Consider the following 27,099-nt stretch of genomic DNA (forward strand, 5'->3'; position numbering starts at 1 on the left):
ATAGGAAAGTAACTGATTGTGAACACTATTAGTTGAGAGCGCAACTCAGCTTTATCTGTAACGACAACCAGAAACAGGACAAAAATAAAAGCACCTTGTACCAATGGTTACCATGGTTACCAAATGATTTTTTTTTTTTTGCCTATATATATATATACGTATATACTGTTTATACATGTCGCTACTTTGCCAGTTTGTGATCAGCAGGTGGGTTTAATAATAGCTGAGTTTTTTTCATTCACCCCACACATCCACCATAAAATCCAGTGTTTTCACCTCTGTTATTCCACAATAGATACATTTTGTGAAAACTTATCCCTAGCCTTACACTAAATTTTAAGGATGCCTGAGGATTTCAGAGGTGCAGGCCATGGTGCCAAGACCAAACTCCCCATATTCACTTCAACACATGGATGTGTGGCAACAGCAGAAATCCAACCCCACTGCTTATGTAAATGATGCATGCTTATGATGGACAGTGAGGCTCAGGCTGAGGCATGCACACTGTAAGAAGTTCCACAGAGAGTTAGCAGCAGCATTGTGATGCAGACGTCCTCAGACACCGAGGCAGCTCTGAAGCTACCTGCCTCCCACGCAATCTCAATGACACACACATCATGTGAGCGCCTATTTCTGTACATGTGTCACTGCTTCTGAAATCAGCAGGTATGCAGGCACACACACATTCGCAGAATTTACCGATGTGCATGCCTATAGGCCTAAATGGAGAATGTGTGTATAGTATACCTATGTGTGTATGAAATTCTGTATACCTAGGCTGCACGTGTGTGTGTTTAAGGTGTGTACTTGTGTATTTCTGCATGTGTTATGTGTGTGTGCCCTCTATTCCAATAATGATCAAAGCTCGACTCGGCCGCTCCACACTGACGCATCGGTGTAGCTTTAAATGCCTGTTACCATGGAAACAGGCATCCAGCACACAGGTCTGGTACACAATGGTCTCTCTCCTTTTCTCTCTGTCATTCTCCCTCTCTCTCACCACCCTGCTGCTCTTCCCATCGTTTACCCAGTCTTCTCTCTCGCCACATCCTCTCATCCTGCCTCTTTCTTGGCTTGATTTTCATTAATTCATGTCAGTCTTCCCTCACCAAGGTCCTCCACCCCTCCTTTTTTAAAGTCTCCGCTCTTCATCCAGTCAAAGCGCTTTTACCTATCTTCTTTATCTTATCTCTGCCGCTTTCCGTTTAGCGTTCTTTCTTCTTGTCACACCATCCCCTTCATCAATCTCTGTCAAGCTGCACTTCATCACCTTTATTCTTTCTATCTTGATCTAGGTGTTTCTGTCCATCTTTCCTTTCCTCAGCTCTGCGTATTGATCCCTGTGTGTTAGATTAGAGAGCTCTAATGCAAAAACACACATATGCTCATACAGTATATAGTTATAGTGCAAATATACTTGCTTAATCTGTGTGTTCACAGGTGCATGCGACCCTAAATCGTCTGAGCATGAATGGTTGTCTGTGTCTATGTATCAATTGACTGGCGACCTGTCCCAGGTGAAAGGCTCCAGCCCCCACCCCATGACCTCCACCAACAAGCAGGTATCACTTTTAGGTGGATGAAATATTGGAGCAGTGCATCAGGACGTGACATAAAGTCTGCAGGAAGTTGTGAAGAGAAAGTAATCGAACTTGTCACAGCTGCCGTTTTTTCTGCTGTGATCTTGAGGCAAGACTATGGAACATTTGAAAGAAGACAAAACACAATATTCCTCTTAAGACCGAAAAGTACATAAGACATAAAACACACACCGGTTCAGTTCAGCTACAGCCTAATGTTAGCAAACGCCAGACCTTTAGACATTGCTGACTTCATGACTATTCTGTTCCTGTGCTAGTGTTACAGTACATTTTAGTATTTACCGTGTAACCATCAGCTGAAGTTATTTTAATAATGTAGGACCCTCCTCAGTGAAACACGCATGTTAACATTTGGTGAAATGTAAAGATTCATGGAAGAATATATAGAATATATAGCAACATACTAAAACAGGCACATGTCACCTACAGAATACCAGACATGAGAGGTGTACACATACATGGACATGATGCGCTCACCTTTCCAAAGCTGCCCTTTCCCAACACCATCAGGAAGTTAAAGTCCGACAGGTTCATGCGGTCTTGGTTGCCACTGGAGTCGTACCGGGATGCAGCGTTGGCCGACTTGCCGTCTGCGCTCTTGCCTGGACCAATCTTAGCCCTCTAGATGGAGGAAAGACACAACATGGGACTAGATTAGACAAAACCTTAAACATTCACAGCGACTACAGCCTCTAAGTGCACTAACACAGGGGTGAGTTGGTGCAGCTGGTGACAGAGAGCCTTTCAGCAGCATTCACTCACCTAGCCCACCCACATATGTCCAGGATTTAGACTTCTATTTGTATCATTTTAAACTCGGTGTAACTTTTATACATTAGTCTAATTACCAGAAATAAAGACCATTCTCATAAACAAACTGTTTCAGTGCTAGAACAGCTCAAGCTGTTATAGAGTTGCCTATGGGCAGATGTGAGCGAGAGACGATGAAGGTGAAAACATATTAGTTACAGGCAGATGTGGAGTGGCAAATATGTACTTCCCTTGATTCTGTCCTACAACCACTCGCTCCTTCTCACTCTGAACATTTTGTACCATCTCACTTTCTCTAAAATAATTCATTTCCACTTCATCTTCATAACCTTGGCCTGGATTTCTGAGTTCTCAATTCGTTCATGTCTATCACCACGTCCCTGTCTCTCTCCCCTTGTCTCTAATTCATTTCTGATTCTCTTTCTCTGCTTGTTTGACATTGTCATACTCTTGGTCGACCTCTGTTGTGAGAAACATCTGCTATAATTGTATTCTCCACTTTGTTAGGCCATGCTTCAGTTTAAAAAATGGATTTTAACATTCACGACATGCTTGCACACCAGAAACAGAGGATTACATCTTATCTTATCTCATCTTATCCTAAATGGCTGATCCACACTGAGGCTCTCTGCACTTCTCTCTCTCTGTCTCTCTCTGTGCAGTTGCAGTAATTTCTCCATTGCCTTGTCTTAAAAAAAAAGACAGACAGCTACTCTACTGCTCTTCTCTGTGTGTGGGTGTGTGATGCAACCCATACTGTTTTTGGCTCATCAATGGATAAAAGGCTCTATCTGTCTCCATCTGCTGAGACACACGCACATATAGAGAAGCAGTCAAGGTATAGTGAGCAGCACAGCACAGCATGCTGAAGGCAACGCTGTCAAAGCCTTAAGAGATTAATGCCGCTCGCTCTCTCTCTATAATCATGTGTCTGAGTGTTTTGTGTGCACAGCACCATAAAATGAATGACCGGAGAAAGACAAATCTGACAAAATGTCCAGGTGGGTTAGAAAGTAAAATACTTCTTTCTAAATTGTGCATGTTGCATAAAATGTAAATAAGGCACAAGTACCTCCAAACTACATGAGGACAGTATTTGTGCAGGTCATTAGTTATAATCCACCACTGTCTGTTTTAGCTTTAAATAAGAATAACCAATTTAAGGACATTCACTTTCTGCTCCTCAACTTCCCCTGAATAATGTGTGAGTGCCGCTGAGAATATGTGTGTGTGCGTGCACACTCACAACATGCATTATTTATTATTGTGAGTGTCCTGTATGTGTGTGTGTGTGTGAGCAGACCCCCCAGAGTTCGTCTCAGTGAACATCTGAGGACCATGACCTTGAGGAGACGGCAGTCAAGAAAAACAGATAATGAGAGAGAAAGACACAGGGGGCCAGCGAATGTGACAGAGATCAAACCAGATAACTGGTGGAGAGACAGGGAAGCAAAGTGAGGAGAGAAGGCTACAACACCTCCCCATAAAGCTAACATCCAGACTTTCAACTCCATCCGTCCATTATCTATACGGCGTCACGGTGACCTGTAGCACCGTCCAGAGGGGAGGAGTTCAAACAGTTTGTGTCCTAAAATCCTACATTTTCATTATCCATCCATCCATTATCTATACGGCTCATTCCTGAATAGGGCTGCAGTGGGGCTGGAGCCTGGAGGGACCACATTACTGAATAACAGCTGCTCAAAACATGTTATTCAAGTTCTGGTTCTGTTTACAGGTAAATCACCCATTTTCCAACCAGAACATCTAACACTCACTAATTAACACGTCAAAGGACAACTGTGTGGTCCCTGACTCCCGGGTGATGACGTAGGCAGACTGTGGACTGAACCAAGCTCCAGTAGATATTAGCAAAGCTAAATAGTTACTGGCTGTAGCTTCATATTTGCCATACAGAAGTGAAAGTGGCATCAACCTTCTCATCTAGCTATTAGCAAGAAACTGTTTAGGTTTTAATGTTTTATAACTAAATTGATCAAACATTTTAGAATGAGTGATGTTTTGTGGCTTAGTGTCAAGACAGAAGGTGAAGTGGAAAAGAGAAGAAAAGGAGCAGAAGCACAAAGCAGGGTTATCCTCTCCTTTGCCAAATGTGTTAATGAGTGGGCCTACTGGTCAGCCCCCCCTACACACACACACACACACACACACACACACGTCTGGACCTGCAGTGTGCCAGACCGGATGGTACTATAAGTGCGCCTGCCAACTGCTAACAGCTCTCCCAGAGAGGCTCTCACTCTGACACAGAGATGCATAGTCACACACGTGCACACACACACACACACGTGCACACACACACACACACACACACACACACACACACACACACACACACACACACACACACACACACACACACAAAAAAACAAATGCACACACACACCTCAAATTTCTGCCGTAGCTCCTCGCTGCCCTCCTCCCCCTCTGGAGCAACAGGGACATTGAAGTACTCGCCTTCTTCCTGGGACAGCAGCTTAAACCTGAAGAGAGAAGTTTTCCAGTCAAATCAGTTCCCAGTTAGTTTATACAAATTAACTGCCACCTTTAGCTGAAGCTGCTGATGGTTAGTGCTGCGATGTACAGTCTGTAAGAAGAATCAAAGACCAAGGCACAGACAGGATGCTTATCATTACAGAAGAACATTGTACATACACACTGAGGCCCACTGTACCTGAGTCACAGTCTTCGTGTGCCCAATAAAGCTGGTTGTGATTATCATTTCACACAGTCAACAGAATTGACATTGGCCCCTTTACAGCCTCACACTTCACTGCATCGTAGAAACAACACTGTGTTGGGTGTTAGTGCTTCTCACCTTTTTACTTTTACACAACTAATCTGATTTTCCTGTTTTTCTTAGAGTTTCATCTTCCCAGAGGTCTGTGATCATTTTGCCAACAATAACCCGTTACTTTTTTTTTGTTTACAGGATTGTTTGGTGCTATAGTCATCACTAGCCATGTTGTTGTTTGTCAGCAAACCACAAGAGGTTGAAATATTTTATGTGGCTCATTATGAAACTTAGATGGATGAGTCCAGTGGCTTATATTCTACACAACATGTGAAGGAGTAAAAGATTCCAACCAAGGACATTTTGTTAGGCTTGTATATACATCAGCAACACGAGTTGATGTCAGGTCTGAGGAGTTCAAACCACCCACAGAGGGCAACAGCGCATGGAAAAATGTGGCTGGTGGGGCCACAGGCGTGAGGCTTTGGAGCTGCACAAAGATGGTGCAGAGGAAAACACACTTGCACAGGTGCTCTCTGCTCCGAATACCAGCATCTTAATGGCATCGCTCCACCTCCACCATTCCACCTCGAATGCTGGCATCTCATCTAACTCCCTGACAGGGCAGCATCAGCAAAAAGAAAGGAAGATCCACAGATAAGGAGACTGAGATGGGGGGTGGTGGGGGGAGTAGAGATGCTTTGGCAGTGAGTAGCAGTAGGATTTGAAAAAAGAGGTACTCCAACCAAACTATTACAACAAGGTCACCTTCGCTCCTCCACCTCCTCTACCCCTGCTGTTTCTCTGCCCGTCTCTCCATCCCCTCCTTGCACTCATCCCTCCTTTCATCTCACCATCCATCCACTCCTTGTTTCTGGAGCTCCGAGATCCCAAAGGACAGTGATCCCATGAAGTCATTGCGGCTGGTCAAGTCCCAGTCCCACACCTCCACCGACAGACGGCGGTCCTTATCATAGTCCTTCAGGTGGCTGGGAGAGAAACAAGGACAAGCAACAATCTGATAACACCGTACGTGTTTTTTTATTTCTGTATATATTTTGACCTTCTCCTATTAAGTATTTCTTACAGTTTTTTTTGCAGTTACACCTGCTTGGAAAGATGACCATAATTTGATGTTTCTAAAACACTGAAATGAGCGAGTGAGAACGATAAAAGAGAACAAATGGAGACAGAATGGGGAAAGACAAGGGACAGAGATGAACAGCAAGATAAATTAGAAACCAACAAGCGCGGTGTAACATAGCCTTACAATTTGAAGCTCTCGTTCCAGGTGGGGTTGAGGCAACACTTTATGGTCTTGGTCTTCTGTTTACTCTCGCTGCGGGGATCTGGGATCAGCTTAAGCTTCACATAAGGGTCTGACAGACCGTTGGGGTCCATAGGAACCAGATTCCTGCCCTCTTTGACTGAGGGGAGAGGTAGGGAAAAGGAGAACAATTGTAACTGCAGCTTGGTTACTGTGTAGAACTTCTCAGGTTATTCTTTTTACTACCTGTTTTATATATATGTGCTGTGTTTCCAAACTGTGAACACTGTGGATGAAAACATTATTTTCCTGCTAAGCTGGTACGGACATTCCTCTTTAAAGGGGAAACAAGGAGTAAGATTATTGAGAAAATAATTACACATCACCACACCACTGTATTTATATTCCTCTCTACTCACACCTTTTGCACGTACCACGCTGTGGGTGGTGTGCATGAATGGAAACTTTGCACCTCTCATTACTGTGCTGTTCAATTAGATTTTAATTCAGAACCTGAAAGTAGCTGGTCAATGACATTACAATAAGTCTTTATCCATATTTAGCAGGATGGCAGGTGTTCAGTTCAAGACTTGTGTGTGAAAAATGCATGGTTGGTAAATGATACGACGCCGCAATTCTCCGCTGAAACCAACTAATTAAATTAGGTACACAAACATACACATCAGGACCCTAGAGATGTACTGGGGGTTAAAGCCCTGGGTTTCCAGATCTGTCCGTAATGACCATGTAGATGGATGAAGGTTGCCAGTTCCTACACTAATCCTCCTTTTGTGGCTGTCTGTTACTGGGCTGTAATTGTATTCCACAGGCTTAAAATCCCCTGCAACTGAGTTTGGAGTGTATGTGAATATATATATATATGTGTGTGTGTGTGTGTGTGTGTGTGCAATTATTGTTGCTGGTCAAGTTGTGAGGTCACATCCAATTACCAGAGGCAGAAGCTGGTGCTGCTGTGTCTCAGGCAGCTCGCTAGAGAAGCAATCAAGAACACACATATACAAACACACACACATGAACCTTTCCCCTCCCCCATACATAAACACACACATAGCACAAAGCACTTAGCTGATGTAGCTGAATAATGTATTTAACAGAGTCTTTCTCTGGTGATGAAACAGATGTGACAGATGTGATCTGTCTGTACTCAGTTAGCAGTCTAACACTAACAATGTGGTCATCCTTTGCATTTTGTGTTTTTGCACTTTGACTTAGCTGCTTTAGGGTTCACACTACTTTGGCACAAAACAGCTGAAGCCACATGGACTGACATGTTACTCACAGGTCAAATCAACTCCTCAGGACTAAGATGGTTTGACAATGCCATTCATACCCAGTCTAATCAAGTAGTGCCACAAGGCTCAGGTTGGTGTCACCGCTGGTCGTGTGGTGTGTCACAGTCATTGCACGTGACCAATGGGTTTTTGACACAAGGTGGTAATGTGAACTGACATTGTTTTGGGTGTGTTTGGATTCAGTCTTATCTATTTCTGGTCAATTACAGACCAAATCTGTCTGATCCCTTTTGGATCAGGTTTATTTTGATGAAAATCTGTGAAATCTGAGTTCAGATAGGTTTTCCAAAGGTTCATTTTGGCTCAGACCTATTCTACTCACCCTGCATCAGTGGTAAATCATAGACACAGGGTGGGGTAATCAAAATAAAGGTAATTATGGTTGCTGACAGCTAATTATGCTGCAGAGAATAAATGAAGAAACAGTAGGTAGATGAGACTGCACCTGGACTTCATTTCACAGCTAACAAAGGGCTGCTAGAAATAGCGGAGAAAGGAGAAGACAGCATGTTCTGTACAGCAAAATTATGGAGTTGTCATGATCAGAAGACAAATTATGTGGATTAAAAATGTCACATTTAAATGCCACACAATGTGGAAGCAGGCCCTTCTTGTATTGTCACCTCAGTGCACTTTAAGGTGGACTGAAACTCAGGACTGAAAAAACGTCTCAGTGAGCTTGAGGCGTGAGAAAACCTCAAGATGTCAGAGAAATGAGGTTTTCATCCTGTTAAAGAGCTACTGTATGATTTAACCACAGCCCAGATCCAGTAGCCTGCTTAAAACCCTCAGCACGTCAATAAATATTAGATGATGCCTGTTAAAGTGACCATCAAATGCTGGTAGAGGGGAGCTATAAAGAGGGGAGCATGCCAAATAGTCTCATAGGACACTTACAGTCTTGTAAGTGAGTGAATGGGTCTGAACTAGGTGAACTTTTTGCTTTGCTTGAATACATTATGAGCTGCCAAGAGCACGTGTGTGTGTGTGTGAGGGAAATAACATGTGTATGTGAGTCTACAAGGATGGCGAGTGGAGATAAGAGTGCAGTAACAGCAGAATACTGTATGTGCACAGCAGTATGGGTGTTGCAAATGCAACTATTCCCATATGAAATGGCTCCTTAGGATCCTTATGTTCTTCTACTTGTCAGAGAATGTGCTGCAAAACTAGTGAAACGTTTTTCATGTAATTCCCGTTGAGGCAGTGTCAAATGGTATTGACATTCATGGTGAGCACTGTTATAAGTTCAGCTTGGCTCATCTGGACAGACAGGGACAATGCAAACTCAAGCGGTGCTACAAGCAGCACCAAGGCGCCTGATAAAAAGACTTGAGATCCCCTCCTGAAAGACCAGCATCTGCTCTAGATTTAATGGGTACAAAAATGTTGACATGGTCTTAACTGTACAACCCCAAATCAGACAAAGTTGGGACAGTATGTAAAGTGGAAAATGAAAACAGTGATGTGTAAATCATTTGTGTCCTGTACAATACAGCAACTCGCTATCTGATGTGATACCTCATCAGTTTTAGTCTTTGTTCAAATGCATTTCAGGGCCAGTAATGAGGTAAAACAATGAAATGATGATTCCATTTGAAACAGGTGATGTCAACAGCTGACCATGATCATGATTTGGATTTTGGTTGTACATAAAATTAATGAAACTGTTAAGCCGACACACCCAGAGTCATCATACAGCATGAGTGCACTACCAGCGGCAGGGGGCACCTTTCAAAGCCCCAGGCTTATGTCCCACTGCTTTCTCCCCAAATGGAGAATCCTTGAGCTGGATTCTGACATGCTGTTCTAGTACTGGCCCTGAGCTCTGATGTCCTCACAGGGTAGGGGCTGCACATCATCAACAACACCATTCTCCCCCACAAACTGGTGGACCTGGGAATTCCATATCCCACCTTCATATGGATTAAGAGCTTCCTGTTCAGACAAAGCCAGAGGGTGAGAATGGGTCCACACACATCCACAGCTCTTAGCCTCAGCACTGGTTCCCCACAAGGCTGTGTGCTGAGTCCCCTGCTCTACATCCTGTACACCCACGACTGCACCCCCGCCCACCACGGCAACACCATTGTAAAATTTGCTGATGACACCACAGTGGCGGGGCTTATCTCTATGGGGGGGATGAGATTACCTATAGGGATGAGGTGGAGAGGCTGATAGTGTGGTGCAGAGAGAACAATCTGCTCCTTAATACCTCAAAGACTAAGGAGGTCATTGTCGACTTCAGGAGGAAGAAAACCGACATCTTGCCACTGTATATCAACAGGGACCGTGTGGAGAGGGTGGTGGCCTTCTGCTTTCTGGGAGGATCTGACCTCTGGACTGCTTAAAAAGGCCCAACAGAGACTGGACTTCCTACAGTTGCTCAGGATGAACAACATCTCCCAGAGACTGCTGGTGTCCTATCGGTGCTCCACTGAGAGCATCCTTACATACTGTATATGTGTATGGTACAGCAGCAGCACAGTGGCTCAGAGGAAAAAGCTCCAGAGGGTCATTAATACGGCCCAGGGAGATTGTCGGCGGCTCTCTCCTCACTAACTACATGGTTCCTGCTGCCTCCAAAAAGCCCAGAACATCATTAAGGACACTTCACACACAGGACGTTCACTCTTTGAACTGCTGCCGTCAGGTAGACGGTTCAGAGCAATCAAACCAAGGACCACTAGATTCAGGAATAGTTTTTACTCAACAGCAGTTACCACACTCAATACTGCTAAAATATAATATGCCTGTGGGTGTGAGGGGGCGTGAGAGGTCTGCTTATTTTGTTTTTCTAGCATTTAGGTTTTTTTTATATGGTCTTATTTCATATGTTATGTTTTTTCCCATTGCTGTACCGACTGGAGGTCACTCTAAAATGTCATTGTACGTGTTACAGTGACAATAAAGGATTATCTTATCTTATATGAGACATCACGAATGCATTTCACAGTGTAGCAGCCATTTCCACTAGCTCCTGCTAGGCTGTAGAATAAATCCTAATGGTGCTACAGTTCTTTCTCTGTGGTGCTTTTTCCTCACCTCTCTGCAATGAGGGAGCAAGCTGCTGACGGCTCCACACTGACCCCTGTGGACACAAACAAGTGTTGTGCCTCTAAATGAACATAAACCACGGGAAAATGCTTGAAGGATTTTGTCTGGAGACAGGAGTGTATTACACACAAACATGGCATTTTCACATTTAAGTGTAGGAGTATTGAAGAAAATTATTCTTGGCTGTGACAACGATACACACAGACAGACATGACTAAACTGGATAAAATAAAGTAGCTGGCATTCCGTTGTCCATGACAGCTCCTACAGTTTAGCTTCATGTGGCTGTATTTTAATTGTATTATACTGTTTGGCACATGTGAAGGTGATCCTTTACTGCTGTCCTAGCAGTCTGAGTGTCTGCCCTTTTATCAGTTCCCATAGGAAATCTCAGCTAATAATCAGTCTGTGCAGGAATAAACAGTTTAGATAATGGATGGATGATCAGTCTATGAGCATAGGAACCAGGAAGAGAGAAAAGAAAGAAAAAGGATTAAACCCAATGAGAGACCAAGCAAGGAATACATCTTAGCATGCTGACATGGGCACTGGCAACGAGCCTATCGTCTGTTTTTAGGATATTCATAAAGCTCTCATAACTATTTAAGTAGTATTTACTGGAGGCGGTTTATATTTTTCAAACATTTCTTAATTTAAAAGCCGACCTGAAAATCTTTTTTCCTACAGCAAGAAATAGTTTGTACCTTTCTTTAAGTACTAAGCTAAATTTTACTCAAGCTTTTTTTCCCCCCCCACAGAGCTCGGGGTACACCACAGAGGTATAAGGCACAGCCATGGTGAAAGAGATAAGATTAACTGTGGATGTATATTAGATAACACACCTTGGAAGTTCGTAGATGCTGTGGATTATTCTACAAAAGCCAACTGAACTCATTCAGAATGGCACCACAAATAGGTTTCATCCCACATGACACAGGATAGCAATGAAGTCTAATTTCTGCCAAAAGGTTTTAAGTAATTTAAGTTTGTTGTTTGAGAAATCCAGTCATGAATGCATCCGGGACAGTGGCTGTAACGGAGCTGACAGGCACAAAGAAAATATCAACCTCTGCCGCCCCCTGCAGGTAACACGAACCACTACAACAGCATGGCGATGATGTATTCTCATTTTTCAGTTACTTAAATTAGAAAAGGCAGAAAAATCTCTCCAGATAAAATGTGAAGCCAGATTCAACCTCTTTACTCCAAAATAAGAACTGTTCATGTGAGGCATTTTGTCACTATAGATTAATTTCACTGGCACAAAACTTAATCATTTTTATCAGACGACGCAAGAGAAACGACTTTAGTTAATTTAACTAAATGTGAAGGTAAATTTGTTAGTTTTAACTAAATAATGTAAATATGTTATTAAAGGCAGTTCCTTTTCATATAAAATGAAAACTAGTTTGAATTATTTTGCTAGCAACAGTCACAATCTTAGATGAGTTGTGAACATGTGTGTAGTAATGGTTAGTGTCACCTCAGAATAAAAGTAAGAATCTCCCTGTTTCAGTCAACAAGCAGACGGGAAGAAATCACATAGCAAACACCCACAGTATTCTCAGCACACCAGAACAGAAAGCAGAAGCTTCTGCTTTTCAGCCTATTGTATATCAGCACAATCAGTTTTGCTGTCAAGACCTGCAGACGTCCAACACTTATGGTTAAATCCCATTCTGGGGGTTACTAAAGACATTCTGGAAATACAGAAAGTTTGTCCTCTTCCACAATATATGAACAATCTGATCAATGGGTCTGAAACCAAACTGCTAGAAATCACTATCTGAAGTCGATTGAGTGAAAACCAAAATTAATTTCAGCATTCTCTTAAGATACCAGTGCAAGAACACCTCCACAGTGGCTGGTTGCCTCCCTTTACTTGCCTACCAGTTATTGTTCTGCATCTTATGGCTTAAAAGTCATAATATCAAAGTGAAGGCAACTGACTATCATCATTTACTTATTTGCCATGAAGGTAAAGTTGAGCTAGGAGAGACTCTGCACACATAAAAACATACAGAGATTTATATAATGTGCATTTTTTAAAACAAGAGCTAAATAAAACAGACCCTGTGCTGCGACCAAAACCTGCCCACTGCTAATACTGTAAGTGAAGTTAGTGTGTTATTGACAGTGAGACTAGTGATGTCTCTTCTCAGTCATCAACCCAGCAGCAAAATACAAATGCTACGGTGTGTGTGTGACCTACTGCACAAAGTGTTCCCACTCCTCTTTTTCTCCTGCTGCTTGGACACATGGCGATGTAATAGAATAAAAATGATATAAATTTAAGAGAACTAAATATACCTTACACCTCCTGTTTGTTTCCTTGCTAAAACCAGATTACAAGCTGCTGCAAAATTCTAGGCAAAGGCCGATAAGGTCCTTGCAGTCTGTATCACATATTACTACAGGTGGCTAGATGTGTTGGGCATGAAGCATCAGAGTCATGCATCATACTTGGTCCTACATAAAAATATTTGTGCCACATGTTTTTTTTAAACTGGGAAAAAACACATGCTTTTAACTCTTTAATCAAAAATAATTCCGCCCCAAAATGGGCAGATTCAGTCTTTGTATCAACTCACATTCACATACGTTTTGTTCCTATGAAGTACAGTGTAGCGACGCAGTACGCTCACAGTGCACTTTGGTGACATCACACCCACATGTAATGAACACAAAATGATACCAACATCTTTTCTTAGCCTCATCTCATGAGCTCTGTTGTCACCTCTGCAGGTGAACCAGCAGAGGGAGACAGGTGACTGGTATTCTACAGGAACAACTGAAGTCATGTCTGCAGATGTCTGACTACTGTCTACCGTGTGTGTGTGTGTGTGTGTGTGTGTGTCGGAGGCACACGTACTGGTAACAGTGAGTAGATTAGCCTTGATCTCAGCTGTGATCTGGATGCGACCTCTCCTCTCAGTGTGGTCTGTCCCACACAGGCTCGGCACATTGGCCACACAGCGCTTATGGATGTTCATCATACAGTCTGGAAACACACACACACACACACACACACACACACAGATTTACTTGAGGCGTGAACACAGAGCATTTCTTTATATGTGTGCCAGCAAAGACAGTGCAATAGAATATACAGCAACACTAAAGTATAAATTATTTATATTATTAATATATGGCAGCATTTTTTAAGAGTGTCAATAAAGGTGTAACATTTATAATTAAAGGCAAAGGCGAAGCTGGAGTTGGATATATACAGTATCAGTAATTGCAGATGTACCCGTCCAGATATAACAGTAAGACGCAGCATGTGACCGAAAACATGGTTAATGCAAAAGACTTAGACGTGCATGGACTGTGCACAGAGTACATACGTTCACATCTCATGCCCTGGTGTATGAGGCCATAGAGCAGAGAACCACAGTGGTCACAGAAGGTCGGGCTGGAGTAGGTGTGGATCTTAAACTTGTGCTTTGACCTTGGGTCCTGAAAAGAGAGAGAGAGAGAGAGAGAGATCGTAGATCAGATGTGCATCATCCTACATATTAAAACAGGACAACAAGTGAATGTTTGTAAGAGGCAGTAAATGTCAGTTTCTCCTCCTCTTCCATTTTAATCTCTCACCACTACAGATTCATCTCTCTAAATTTCCACCTGCCACTGCTGTGCAGATTCTGTTGGACAACATAGCAATAACTTATTTGCATTATACACACACTCTTTATTTTTATTGATTTTATTATTCTCATTGTTCTTTTCTATTTCCTGCTGCCATGAGGAGAGACTCTGTACAGGAGTCAAATTCCTGTGGCCATTAAAGATGATTCCGATTAATGCACGTCTATGCCACCGTACATGTGGTGTGCTGTGTGTGTGGGTGAGCGTCTGTACATGGGCACCTGCACTGTACGCTGATCTGAATTCTTCACAGTTCCTTTGTTTACATAATTTTAGAAAAACAACAAGCATGCATGCAAAGGGAGCTCTGCACTGAGTCAGCCTTCCGTGAAGTGTAAGAAGAAGCAGAAGCACAAACAGGTCAGCTTGAGTTCAGATGAATCTACCACACACACACACACACACACACACACAGGCTGGTGTGGCCTAGTTGGCCGTTTCAATTCAAGGTCACAAATTCGAGCGTCTTTTCTCCTTATCAACTCTAACTCCCAAACATAAATGTTCCTCTTTTACATCAGTATTTTTATAATTTGGTGATTTTGTTTTTTGCTTTTCATAACATTTTCCCACTCAAAAGAAGAAAACTCTTTCACTAACATTCTTAGGCAGAAACGCACAACGTCTGCCTCATGTGTGAGTGTGTTCATGTGCATTTGAGTGATACCTGCAGCTACAGCTCACTGGAAACACACACCTGCATCTAAGCACTATGGTTTCAGCGGTTAACACACACACATTACCTCTTCACATGTAACTGATGGTCAGTGAGAGACTGCACACAGAAACACACACTTGAGAGGGATCTAGGTTGTGTGGTGAAGCGGGGATACTTCAGTGTAGGAGTTAGCACATTTCTGCCAACAGGATCCATCACAGTTATCAAACATTCAAACAGTTTAGGATGAAATCAATTATTAAAGGATCTCCTCAAGCGACTACTGCCAGAGCAAACATTCTGCTTGTGAACCGATTCAGGTAGCAACTACAGTTACAAGTTGTCCTGGAAAATGTGGTTTAATTTAGGATGATACCCAGCGCACCAATGGTACCTTCAGAAGGGTGTGTGTGTGTGTGCTTGTTAAGTCTGAAAGGTTGTGCGAGTGCCTGTGACTGCCTAGATGTGTGGGTTTCTTTGTGTTTGCATTTGTGCGTTTGTTTCTCAAGGACAAGACCACCTCGTGCTTGTTTTTGTTCCTCCGAAAAACAAGTGAATATTGTGCTGCTGAAGCGCCAGTGATGAGCAACAGCAGACAGGCAGCGATATGAGGGCTGATGAAAGAGGGTGTCAGCTTCTTTATAAACCACAATCATTAAATACATCCGCCTTCAAAACTCAAAGATCAATCGCAAAAAAAAAGCAGAAAAAAAGGAAAGAAGACGGTGAATAGGGACAAAAACAAGTCTTTTCCTGCCTCCTTTTATAAATCACAACTTGTGATCCTTAGTTGATGAGTAATCAGTCATATCAGAAGAAAAACAGATGTCAATACATCTGTCAATCACAAGTGTGGAAAGCCTTGAATCAGGCCAATATTCATAAAGGGAAACAGCTCACTAGACCAGGATCTACAACTTGTGACCTGAGTCTCAGTGAGGACACGAGCTGTGTGTTTTTCTTCCATTTGATTTGAACAATATTAAATGGCCTGGAAAAGTCATCAGTAGCTGCTGGGACGGGGGGGGCAGAACAGCCGATTTCGAAAAATGTCTCTCTTATCCCTTTAATCGTTGTAGATACAAAGTCCCTATTTTATCTCTGTGTGTCCTTACTTCTGTTACGTCCTAAAAACCTTAAGAGATCTGTAGAGAAATCAGCTGGGTCCATGAAACGCAGACGTCAGATCGCCACATTAAAGTATTATATGTAATTTTCATTCAGTTGATTTACACTAGAAACAAGTAGAAGTTCTTTTCACTTTCTGGGGACCCTTTAGGGAGTCACGACCCCCCCAGGCTGAGAACCACTACGTTAAACCATTTACACTGTTATTAAGGGTAAGTGTAATATGCTCCGAAGGTTTCCAGATGAACACAGATTGGATGTTTTCTCTTCAGTGGAAACCTAAGTGACGTCAAAGTCACATTATTTACAATTCTTAGATTTTGTGTCATCTACTTTTCTATTTCATTTGTATTTTGTGGCATTCATGTGGACGGAAAAGTAAGAATTTCATTGTACAGGGAAACACGTTTCCTAACTGTGCATATGACAAATAAAACACTTTGACCTTGACCTTTGACCTATTCACTAATCCTGTTACTGATACGTCAGCTTTTCTCACCCAAGCAAAACAACTTTTTGCTATATTAAGGGGTTTCTTTTGGAATATTCTAATTTTCCACTCAGAAAACACATGGATGGTGCCATGCTAGCAGTGCTTTATGCAAATAGAAAGACAACGGTAATGTGCTACCCTCTGGTGCCAAGTTTATTGTGTTTGCTAATTAGTTCTACACAAGCCCAGCTGAGGCTGACGGGAATGTCATGGGCTGTGAACAATTAAAATGTTTGACCTAATGTTGCTGTTAGATGACAGGTTAAAGGTTAACCAAGGAGAGTACAATTTCTGCCATGGGGTGGACATGGGGGTTCGTATCAAACTGCATGGCAACTCCTCCAGTTGTTCAGATACATATGTCAGGCTGATGGCTATAGAAGAAAGATACTGTAAGTGGAGACAAAGTCATTAAGATTCATCTTTTGGGGATCCAAGGTGACAAACCGACACAGAACGTGGCTACAAACAGACTGCACAGAAGGCACCAGATAAAACGTTAACATGTTAACCGTCAATAAAAAAAATGAATAAATCAGTGTTGAAGCCAATCCATTAAATATGAATCCGCTCACTCAGACAGAATGATCGATAAAGCAACGGCAGGAGAACATTTAGAGAATAACGTGAGGGGACGCCTGCTCCTGAGAGGTGCTACATAAATGGACTTCTCTTATTTTAATGTGCTTTTAAGTTCTAGCACACTATGATGTGTGTACATCTGAGGTTTTCCTTTACTGCCTATAGGTTGCCAACTTTTTTTGCCTCTTGTTTTGCTTAATGCACTCACTTATTAAATTCTGATGGTCTTGGACAAACCAATGTATTGTATGGCATCTGTTGTGTCACTGAACGTCTAAACTGAAAACCTGCACATAACACCAGCACATGATGCCAGAACTGGGAGCATCTATTAGTCAGTGGAGAGATGCACTGTTTTGACTGGTCTCTTGTCATCGCACACTCTCTCCCTCCCTGATTTGGTCTTTTCTTTTGGTTTAAGACACTGCTGTCCGTTATCTTCCCTGCCAACATCTGTCAAGAGCCCACACACATCTTGTCATGTCGTTCATGATGATGCTGCGTGACAGGCAGGCACTTATTTTGTCCTCCGTCCTCTCACTCTTCACGAGTAAGTGCTTTCTGACATTTCTGCAACAGCAACGAATAGTATTTCACTCCAGAGTAAACTCATCACCAGACGTATGCAGTTTTCATTCTTACTTTCACTTCATCATTATCAATCAATCACACTTTATTTCATACACGTTGAATGCAGTTCAAGGAGCTTTACAAGTGACTGACAGCAAGAGCAGTTCAATAAAAGATAACACCCATAGCACCATAAAAATAATTTTAAAAATTCCAGAAACTGTAAAACACTACATAGAAGCTAAACAGATGGATTTTGTCTGTGTTTAAAATATCATCATTTTCTCTCAGGTCCTCTGGAAGGCTGCTCTAGAGTAATGGCTCCGTAGCCTGATGGTAAAAAAAAAAAAGTGTGTGTCGGCTGCAAAGACAAAAACAACCTCACTTTCAAATTGTTCTTCAAATTATAAAATGCTGCTTGTGTGCCACCCTACACATGAGCTTGAGAATCTAAACCGGAGTCAAATATCCCTCCAGGTGTTACGGAGGTGAGTGACGCTCCCGTGAAGATGGAGGAGTGAACCCAATTAAAGAGCAAGTCAGCTGAGGCAGTAAAACAGATTTTTTAATGTCCTTTTGTGATTTTAGCCGAAAAACACACAGTCTTGGGGGATCAGGCAGAAGAGTGGTACTTAATACGGTCCAAGGTCAAAGTCTCCGGTAGGGCAGCAGGGAAGGTAAGGCAGAATCACAGGTTGGTTGAACAGGCAGGGTGTCGATCTCAGGTTGGCAGTCAGACAAGAGGGAGCAGGCAAGGGTCCAGTACCAGGAAAGCAGTCAGAAGAACACGCTGGAGAGTCTAGACAAGGCATAGAACAATCTGGCAGCTCCTCACAGTGTGTGTGCTATATGCTGTGGTGAACAGGTGTGGGTGATTAGTGGCAGGTGAAACCAATGTGCATGATGAGCTGAAGTTACCGGGGTTGTGGATGAGCTGGTGACAGGAAGTACTTTCAGAGTAAAAGCAGGGAAACCAGAAGCCAGCGGGGCAGGATCATGACACCAGGGTTTCTAGTTTCCAAGCTTTGGGTGAGTCCCAGTGTATTTAGTATGAACACCAGCTTCTCTCACTGAGCCGCTCTGCTTTTGTTTCGTCCTGCCTCGGCTGCAAAAAGTCCTGACATCCAGGCTTTTACATCTAAAATACAGTTCAAAAGCGAGCAGGACTATGGCATTTCTCTCATCATATCTTATTTTATGCCTCTAAAGGTGCACTATGTCCATTCTGATATCTTTGGGATGAAAAGTAAAATCTTGAAAGAGATTACAGGCATACTGAAAAAACTACTTCTCAGAAAAAACAACAAATCAAACACAGTCAAGAGCAGCAAGAGTATTTACACCAATATAAATTGAGCAAACATTACCTTCAAATTAAAGGTCTTTCCACCTACTCTCACTCAACAGACCGCACACTCTTCTACAGAAAAGAGCAATACGCAGTAGAACAGAAGCTGCAGTAGCTGGGTTTTCTATCCTGATCAGTAAATCAAATGCAGTGTCACTGATGTGTTTCCCCCGCAGACTTGTAATTCTTCCTGTGGGCATGATGAAGTGTCTGTGTGTGAGAGACCATTTAAAGGATATTTTGTACTAGTCTCACAATAACACCTCCAAAATTGTGCCACTGCAGCGTTTTCTAGCTTGAAAATTGTGACAGGGCAACAGTTTCCTGGCAGCGATAACGGTTCAGTCCATTCACAAAAACTACATGGTTAAAGTTAGGGAACCTGGGTTTGATTAAAACACTCAAAATGGGGGGGACATGCTAAAATGAGGACACGGGACAGCACCTCCTGTTGTCTGTGTGAAAGTCAGGTGTTTGTCGGACCCATACATCCACCCCAACCACCACCTTCCTGGTGTTTTTAACTCTCTATAGCTCAAACCCGGGGCCTTTATGTGCTGAGTCTGCATGTTCTCCCTGTGCCTGCGTGGGTTCTCTCCAGGCGCTCCAGCTTCCTACTACAGTCCAAAGACATGCAGCTTAGGTTGACTGGTAAGCCTAAATCGCCCGTAGGAGTGAGTGTGGGTGTGTGTGTGTGGTTGTTTTCTACATGTCAGCCCTGTGATAGACCGGCAACCTGTCCAGGTTGGACACCGCCTCTCGCCCAATGTCAGCTGGGATTGGCTCCATAAGTGGTGTAGATGATGATGGACTAGGTTGTTTACTGTATGCAATGCGAAGACAAACAATTTCAACAGCAGGAAAAGGCTAAGACACACCTGCAGTCCAGCTCTTACACTAAGCATATATCTACTACACCTATTTCTGACAGAATCTTGAAACAAGCTTTTTTTAGCTGCACAAATTTATGATTTAGAAAATAGGGAAACACTTAAAAATTACAAAACTCAGTCTTAATTTTTATCATTTTAACAGCAAAGATATTACTGACTTGTATATATTTTGCAATTTGATAAGAAAAAATCTTGGGAAATCAGGGTTTAACAGTTTTATAGTTAGCATTTGAGTACTCAGAGGTTGAGAACCCACCATTGCTCACAATCTTTCTGATATAAAAAAGGTGCTAAATGTTCTCCCATTTCCTTTGAATCTACAAGAACTGGAATCAAATGTCTTAATTAGTGGCATTAACACTTTGAACTCAGCTTCAAAATAGACTGTGCACTCTTAAATCCCATTAACATGTTTGAAAAGGACCTGTGGTGTGACATCCCTGCCTGAAATGTAAACTGAAAACAGCTCTGACATGAAAGCCTATTCAGGATGTTTCCTAAAAGTGAAGAACGTATGTAACATTGCCAATCTGTCTATGAGAAGATGAACACATCAAACCTGGGTGAAACAATGGATCAGTGGTTAATACTGTCACTGGGTTTTTCTCTCCTGCTCCAGTTTCCTCTCATAGTCCAAAAATATGCAGGTTACATGAACTGAATTCTATACAACTCCCATGTGAGTCTGTTTATGTGTATTAGCCTTGCGACAGACTGTCCAGGGAGTAGCCTGCCTCTTGCATACTGAGACAGACTCAGCGGGGGAGACGTCATTACCATGCCGCTTCAGTTCTGTGCAACACACTGAAGAAAAACCTGATTAAATGAGCACATGAGCTACTGTGTTCATACATTATTCCTCCATATATGAACTGCCATTGAGTGTTTGTGCGTATGCAGAAATGTGCATAGAAAATGTCAGCAATGAGCTCGTGTGTGCGGTTTACAGAAGAAAGTGTGCACATTCTGAATTCTTCTTTGAAACCAAGACAATCCACTGCACTCCCAATGACTACATAGAGAGATGTGCTCTGCCAACAAATAGGACACTGTGCATCAACTCTATCACTCCCAGTGAAGTGATGCTGGTTCGTGAGCAAAATGAACGAAGATGCTCGGTTGCAACCTTGTGTGTAGCTGTGGTGGCCCAAGTGAAGTCGTTCCTCCTAATTAGAGGCCAAGTCAGGCTGTAAAGAAGTCAACAAACAGTTGCCTATGGTTTTCACTGACTCTCCCTGACCACTCCAGAGATCGGATCAAATTCTGTAACATTTGTCAACAAAATATATAAATTCCATGACATTCCAGGAATTTAATGACTGGTGATATGGAAATAAATCCCTAACAGCGTCAATGTACCCGTTTTCTCGTCATTGACACTTTTTGTTAAATTAGTCTGGTGCAGTGTGTACATCTATGTGTATATGCACAGACATGTACACACAAGTACAAACACTATACACACAAAGTGAGTTCTATACATCAGCTGTGGACCTGAAATGTAGGCTTCATTAGAGGATCTCATCCCTCGACCTCTCCCACAGGGAACCCATTCTATTAACCCAGATCTATAATTGACTTCTTCTTTTAAACATACACAGCTGACAGAGAGTGGGAGTGGGGGGGGGCAGTCAGGGACCGGCAAGAGGTACAGTGGCAGCGGTGGGCTGATTGCCGCAGACAGTGAGACAATATTACTGATTACATTCAATAAATCTTTCTGCCTACAGCACTGCTTTCATCTCTGTAGCTGCAGAAGAATATCAAGTACAGAACATTTCCATAATCTTGACAAAACAACACACCACAGTAGGAATAAATACACAGCTTTCTTTTTTTAGAGGCCTGCAAAACCTGACTCTTATTCACTGACAGATAAAAGTTCCCCTGACACCTGAATATGTTAAATGATGAAGAAGAAAATAACTGCTGAAAGTGTGCTGCAGTTAGTTTCAAGTTCAAAAAACCTTTTGTGTGCAGGTGTGCGTGGGTGAAAAACCTTCTTTCAAGCTGTACAAATCTGACAGTGTGATTAGAAAAGTCTTCACCCAGATGTTTCATAATGCCCCATGTCAAAGTGTCAGCACCTCCATGATCAGATAATGAAGTTTCTGTTTGATCGCTCTGGTGATTTTGCAATGAGCAAAATAAATATCTGATATTTCCTACCCACTGCAGGGAACCGATCAAATCCCTTATTTGACTTCTGTCTTGAATGCATATCTCTTACAAAATTCCATGAAATTCAAGGAATTACACAACCAGCAGCAAACCTAGTGTTAAAAAACCTTTTCTTTAGGATCCTCATCCCCGTCTTCCTTCCTTTTACAAACGTACAGTGAAGCTATCCGTCTTCCTCTCGTCTATACTCAGCTACTTTGGAGCAGAACCACTCTACTTGTGCAGGAACCGAGGTTGTAAGGCCAGAAACTCATTAAGGAAATGACACAGTGGGGGTGGTGAGGCCCCATAATTATGAACCAGGGCCCCCGGGGTGCAGTAACATTTAAATAGAAAATGTACAGAATGTACCCTTAGAGATAGGGTGAGGAGCTCGGTCACCCGGGAGGAGCTTAGAGTAGAACCACTGCTCCTCCACATCGAGAGGAGCCAGCTGAGGTAGCGCGGGCATCTGTTTCGGATGCCTCCTGGGCGCCTTCCTAGGGAGGTGTTCCGGGCATGTCCCACCGGGAGGAGGCCCCGGGGAAGACCCAGGACACGCTGGAGGGACTATGTCTTTTTGGCTGGCCTGGGAACGCCGCGGCATTCCCCCGGAGGAGCTGGAGGAAGTGTCTGGAGAGAGGAAAGTCTGGGCATCTTTGCTTAGACTGCTGCCCCCGCAACCCGCTTCCGGATAAGCGGAGGAAAATGGATGGATGGACGGATGTACAGAATGGAGAAAGACATGGAGAGAGGGTTGGTGTAGAAAGAGGCGGTGGGAGAAAGACTTGGGAGGGGGAGAGTTAAATGTATGTCAAATACAGACAAGTGTCACAAAAAGAAAGATTTCAGACTAATGAAGAAACAGGTTTTAAAAAAAATGCTCTTAGAAAAGCGCTACGGTGATTTTTTCGTAATGAGCCTCGGCCCTGACTGAAACAGAACCTGTCAAAGAAGAAGCTGTTTGTGAGAAAGAAAGGAAAGAAAGAAGCAGTCAGGTGAAAGAAGAAAAAGGCTGAGACCTATATCGGTTATACAGAATATGCCACATGAAGCCAAAGCGAACACCATGCAGCGTTTACTGTGTAGGCGGCTCACTAAGTGTTCCTGTCAGACAGAAAGGCCACTCCAGAGGGAGGTAAGCACATGGAAAAAGAACTTAAAGACCCCTGGGTTTTTGAGAGGAGGAATAAGTGAAAAGAAGAAAAAGAAGGCGTCTAATTTTGTCCTCTTGAAAGGACAGATTAGAGAACGGGCCTGCATGTTCAGAATAAATCAAAAAGGCATCACACTTCTCAGCTCCTTGAGAGGGTGGATGAGATTACGGTACAAGTACCACTTAAAGGCACTTCCTGTTTCTAGAGCAAATGAGAAGGTGAAGAGAACAGCCACAGAGAATTAGTAAAACAAGGCCAGGCATGACTTTCAGCCTCCAACACCGCTCTGTGAGTACAGGAATACAGATCTATTTTAAACTGTGATACGTCTTGTATTGGAGCATGCAACCACGTGTTTGTGACGTTACTATAGAGATACTTAAAAGAAGATCAGGGGAAGTGCAGAACTCAAGTCTTTCAGGGGCCAAACCTCTGACAGGACAAATGAGAGTAACGACTAATTGTAGACAACGGTTGGAGAAAGATGGATGCTACTTTAGGACACAGTTGGATCAATACAAGGCTATATTTTATAGTTTTATGGAGAAAAACCTACAGAATTATGTCTCAAAATGTGTCTCTTTAAAAGACTGATGTCAGAACAGGAGATACACATTATGTCCACAGTTTGTGGAGATTGTTGGCCACTTGGAAGCAGCAAATACAGGCTGAAAACACAACACTGACATAGTACCACCTTTAAAAGTACTATGTTGAAGCTGTTAGCAAAGGATTGCTTTTTAAGCAGGCAACATTAGCATTCATTTGAAGTCCATTACTGCTGGGTGGGTAGCATACAGCAGGTTTATCAAGGCTTTATATCACCGAGAACAGCCTGATGAGTCAGTTCACTGAGAATGAACCAAAACAATGAGCTAAAATGCTCCAAAAGCTGAAGGAAACTGCAAAGTGGGGAGATGGTTCTCTACATCTTCATCACTATGAGGTATTTCTTTCACATACAAGTCGTCATGTGATTCATTAATATGAGAAAACTGTTGCCCAAAGAAGTAAAGATCTCAGTGTCATTGCAGGAAAGCTCATCATCTCAGCCAGTCTTACTTGTTTATAGTGATTAAATCAAGAAGAATAAGAACTCAAATGATGGTCAGAGATGCAAATTCAGACCATTTCATTCCACATCTTTCATGACTCATACTCGCTTTTTGTACATGGGCGTACTATTTAAAATGATGAATTTATTTGTACTTACATCTGATGCAGGCCCTTTATCAGCTCCCGGACACGAGAATGTGACAAACTCATGGCAACGTTTGTGAACCACGAAACAACACACTGTAGAGAGAAAGAGAAAAAAATTCACCACCAACTGCCATTTATATTATTATTACAAAAATACAGTTAAATAGTGATGTAGATTTTTATCTGTATCGCTCAGCACTCGCCGACATCCAAGAGCAGGAAGCTCAGCTGGGTTTTAATCAGACTACTTTCATTTCTATTGCACGTATCAGAAATAAAATAGCTTTTTACAGCATTACAGGGAATCACACTGTGTGCACCTTGGTGCACTGGGTCTGAGGTGAAGCTCCTCATGGTCACAGCTGTCTGTTGTGGTGACATCCTCTAACATCTGGAACACATGGAAATGTACTAACCATACAGTATGATGCCAACCCTGTCTACATCACTGCATATGACGACTCATTATGTAGCACGCCGTCTTTGTAGACTTCATTTTAAAATTTCAACTCTAAATAAATGCATGGAGATGAATTGGAGCAGGAAGCCCGATGGGTCAGTTCGCTGCCTCGGAGCTGTTCAACAGAATCAACACTTATTTAGCCTATGAAAAGCTTTCGTTGTGGTAAATATTCAGAGAAATGCAGCTTCTGTCCCCACACTCATATCGTCACTCCCGCAACGTTGACTCATTGTCGGATAAGAGCACCTCAAATGTCTACAAAGTAATGTGAAGCGCAGCCTCGTATTTATGCTACAGTATGTACCAAAATTACTTCTTAAGAACAAAATGTCCTGTCTACAAAGTCAGTCTGCATTTAAAACATTTTCATGGTTGAGTTTTTTTTCTCCCTTGGAACAGAACTGTTGAAAATAAGTATGTACATCATCAGCACGTGAAAGATCAAAAAAAGTCTGTACAATCAAAATCTAAAGGAGATGAAAAGCGTAACATGGCGCCACGTCTCAAGTTGGAAACAGTCAGCGATGCAGAAACATGTGAAAGCTTTGGCGCGGAGCGAGCCTGTCATCTCCACCCTGATCAGTGTCAGCTCCACCGACAGGCAAGACAAACACAGGAGGCTATAAATTCCTCACAATCACACACGCAGTCCTTATGACTGGGCCCGAGTCTATTTACACAGTGTGTATGTCTGAGTGAGAGATGCAGAAAGGTGCTGTAAATGCACAGAGATTTTGATGACGGCAGCAGCCAAAACAGGTCATACAGCGACTACTAAAAATACTAAAGCATGTTTGAATCATCGTGCACCGCATTAAAGCAAAGGGAGAAAGAAGAAAAAGCTCATAAAATCATGCAAAACCTGCCGGTCTATACAGTCAGTACAGAAGGTATTCCCAGCCTTTCAAGTTTCCTGCATTTTGTTATGTTCCAGACATTTATTAAAAGTAATGTACATAAGTAATCAGACCCTCAGTGACCGTCCAGATGCATCTATAGCTTGATTAGAGTCCACCTGTGTTTAATGCACTGGATATAGTTAGCGAAGGCACACGTGTCTATAGAAGGTCTCGTATTTAATGGTGTATGTCACAGTGAAAACACAGCTATGAGGTCAAACTGTCCGTAGACCTGTGAGATCTGGGAAAGGCTACAAGAAAGTTTCTGCTGCACTGAACGTGCCCAAGAGCACAGCTCATGAGACTGAGGTGAAAATGCATCATCTCAGGGGAGGGAGGAGGTGAGGAGCCCATTTTGGTGATCAGATGGATGTAGGTCAGCGGACTGAGTGAGGAGTCAGGCTTGAATGCGGTATTTGATTTGATTTATTCTTTCAAGCATGTAAAGACAGTTGTACGGAAGAGTATTAGGGCCACTGCATACATTTTTTTTTAAATTCTGACTTTATTCTCAGAATTCTGACTTTAATCTCAGAATTCTGAAAATAAAGTCAGAATTCTACGGAAGAGTATTAGGGCCACTGCATACTTTTTTTTTTTTTTTTAAATCTGACTTTAATCTCAAAATTCTGACTTTATTCTCAGAATTCTGAAGTCAGAATTCTGAGAATGTTGTTTGCTTGTTGACATGACTTTATTCTCAGAATTCTGAGATTAAAGTCAGAATTTTGAGAATAAAATCAGATTTAAAAAAAAATTTATGCAGTGGCCCTAATACTCTTCCTAAAACCATATTGGCAATCAGAAAGGATTTTATGTCTATCAATAAATGAGTCTAATCTGTTATTAAAGAGTTTTTCCAGAATTTTTGAAAACTGTGACAAAAGAGAAATCGGTCTATAATTTGTGAAGTTGTGCTTATCACCAGATTTATACAATGGAATAACCTTTGCTATTTTCATATTATTGGGGAACTGCCCAAGTCGAAACGACATGTTAAAAACATGGGTTAATGGTTTGCATATCCCCTCAATTGCCCATTTAACCATTGTCATAGTGATACCATCACTATCACTGGATGATTTATTACCACATTTGTTCACTATCTCTATAATTTCCTTTTCAACTAT

At 42.3% G+C, this 27,099-nt stretch overlaps 1 protein-coding gene across 2 annotated transcripts in view; it reads right to left on the reverse strand.

The window, feature by feature from the left end:
- The window catches only part of prkcbb (protein kinase C, beta b), an 81,311-nt gene that overhangs the window by 27,741 nt on the left and 26,471 nt on the right, over nt 1-27,099 (reverse strand). For both annotated transcript variants that reach the window (XM_020597786.1, XM_020597785.1), the window contains exons 3-9: nt 24,618-24,700; nt 14,112-14,223; nt 13,637-13,765; nt 6,398-6,554; nt 5,982-6,116; nt 4,780-4,876; nt 2,079-2,222 (exon numbers count right to left, since the gene is read on the reverse strand). In XM_020597786.1, coding sequence (XP_020453442.1) covers nt 2,079-2,222; nt 4,780-4,876; nt 5,982-6,116; nt 6,398-6,554; nt 13,637-13,765; nt 14,112-14,223; nt 24,618-24,700 — 857 coding nt within the window. The remainder of the gene's footprint in view (nt 1-2,078; nt 2,223-4,779; nt 4,877-5,981; nt 6,117-6,397; nt 6,555-13,636; nt 13,766-14,111; nt 14,224-24,617; nt 24,701-27,099) is intronic.

This window comes from Monopterus albus, unplaced genomic scaffold (assembly GCF_001952655.1).
Source record: "Monopterus albus unplaced genomic scaffold, M_albus_1.0 scaffold35.1, whole genome shotgun sequence".
Taxonomy (NCBI): domain Eukaryota; kingdom Metazoa; phylum Chordata; class Actinopteri; order Synbranchiformes; family Synbranchidae; genus Monopterus; species Monopterus albus.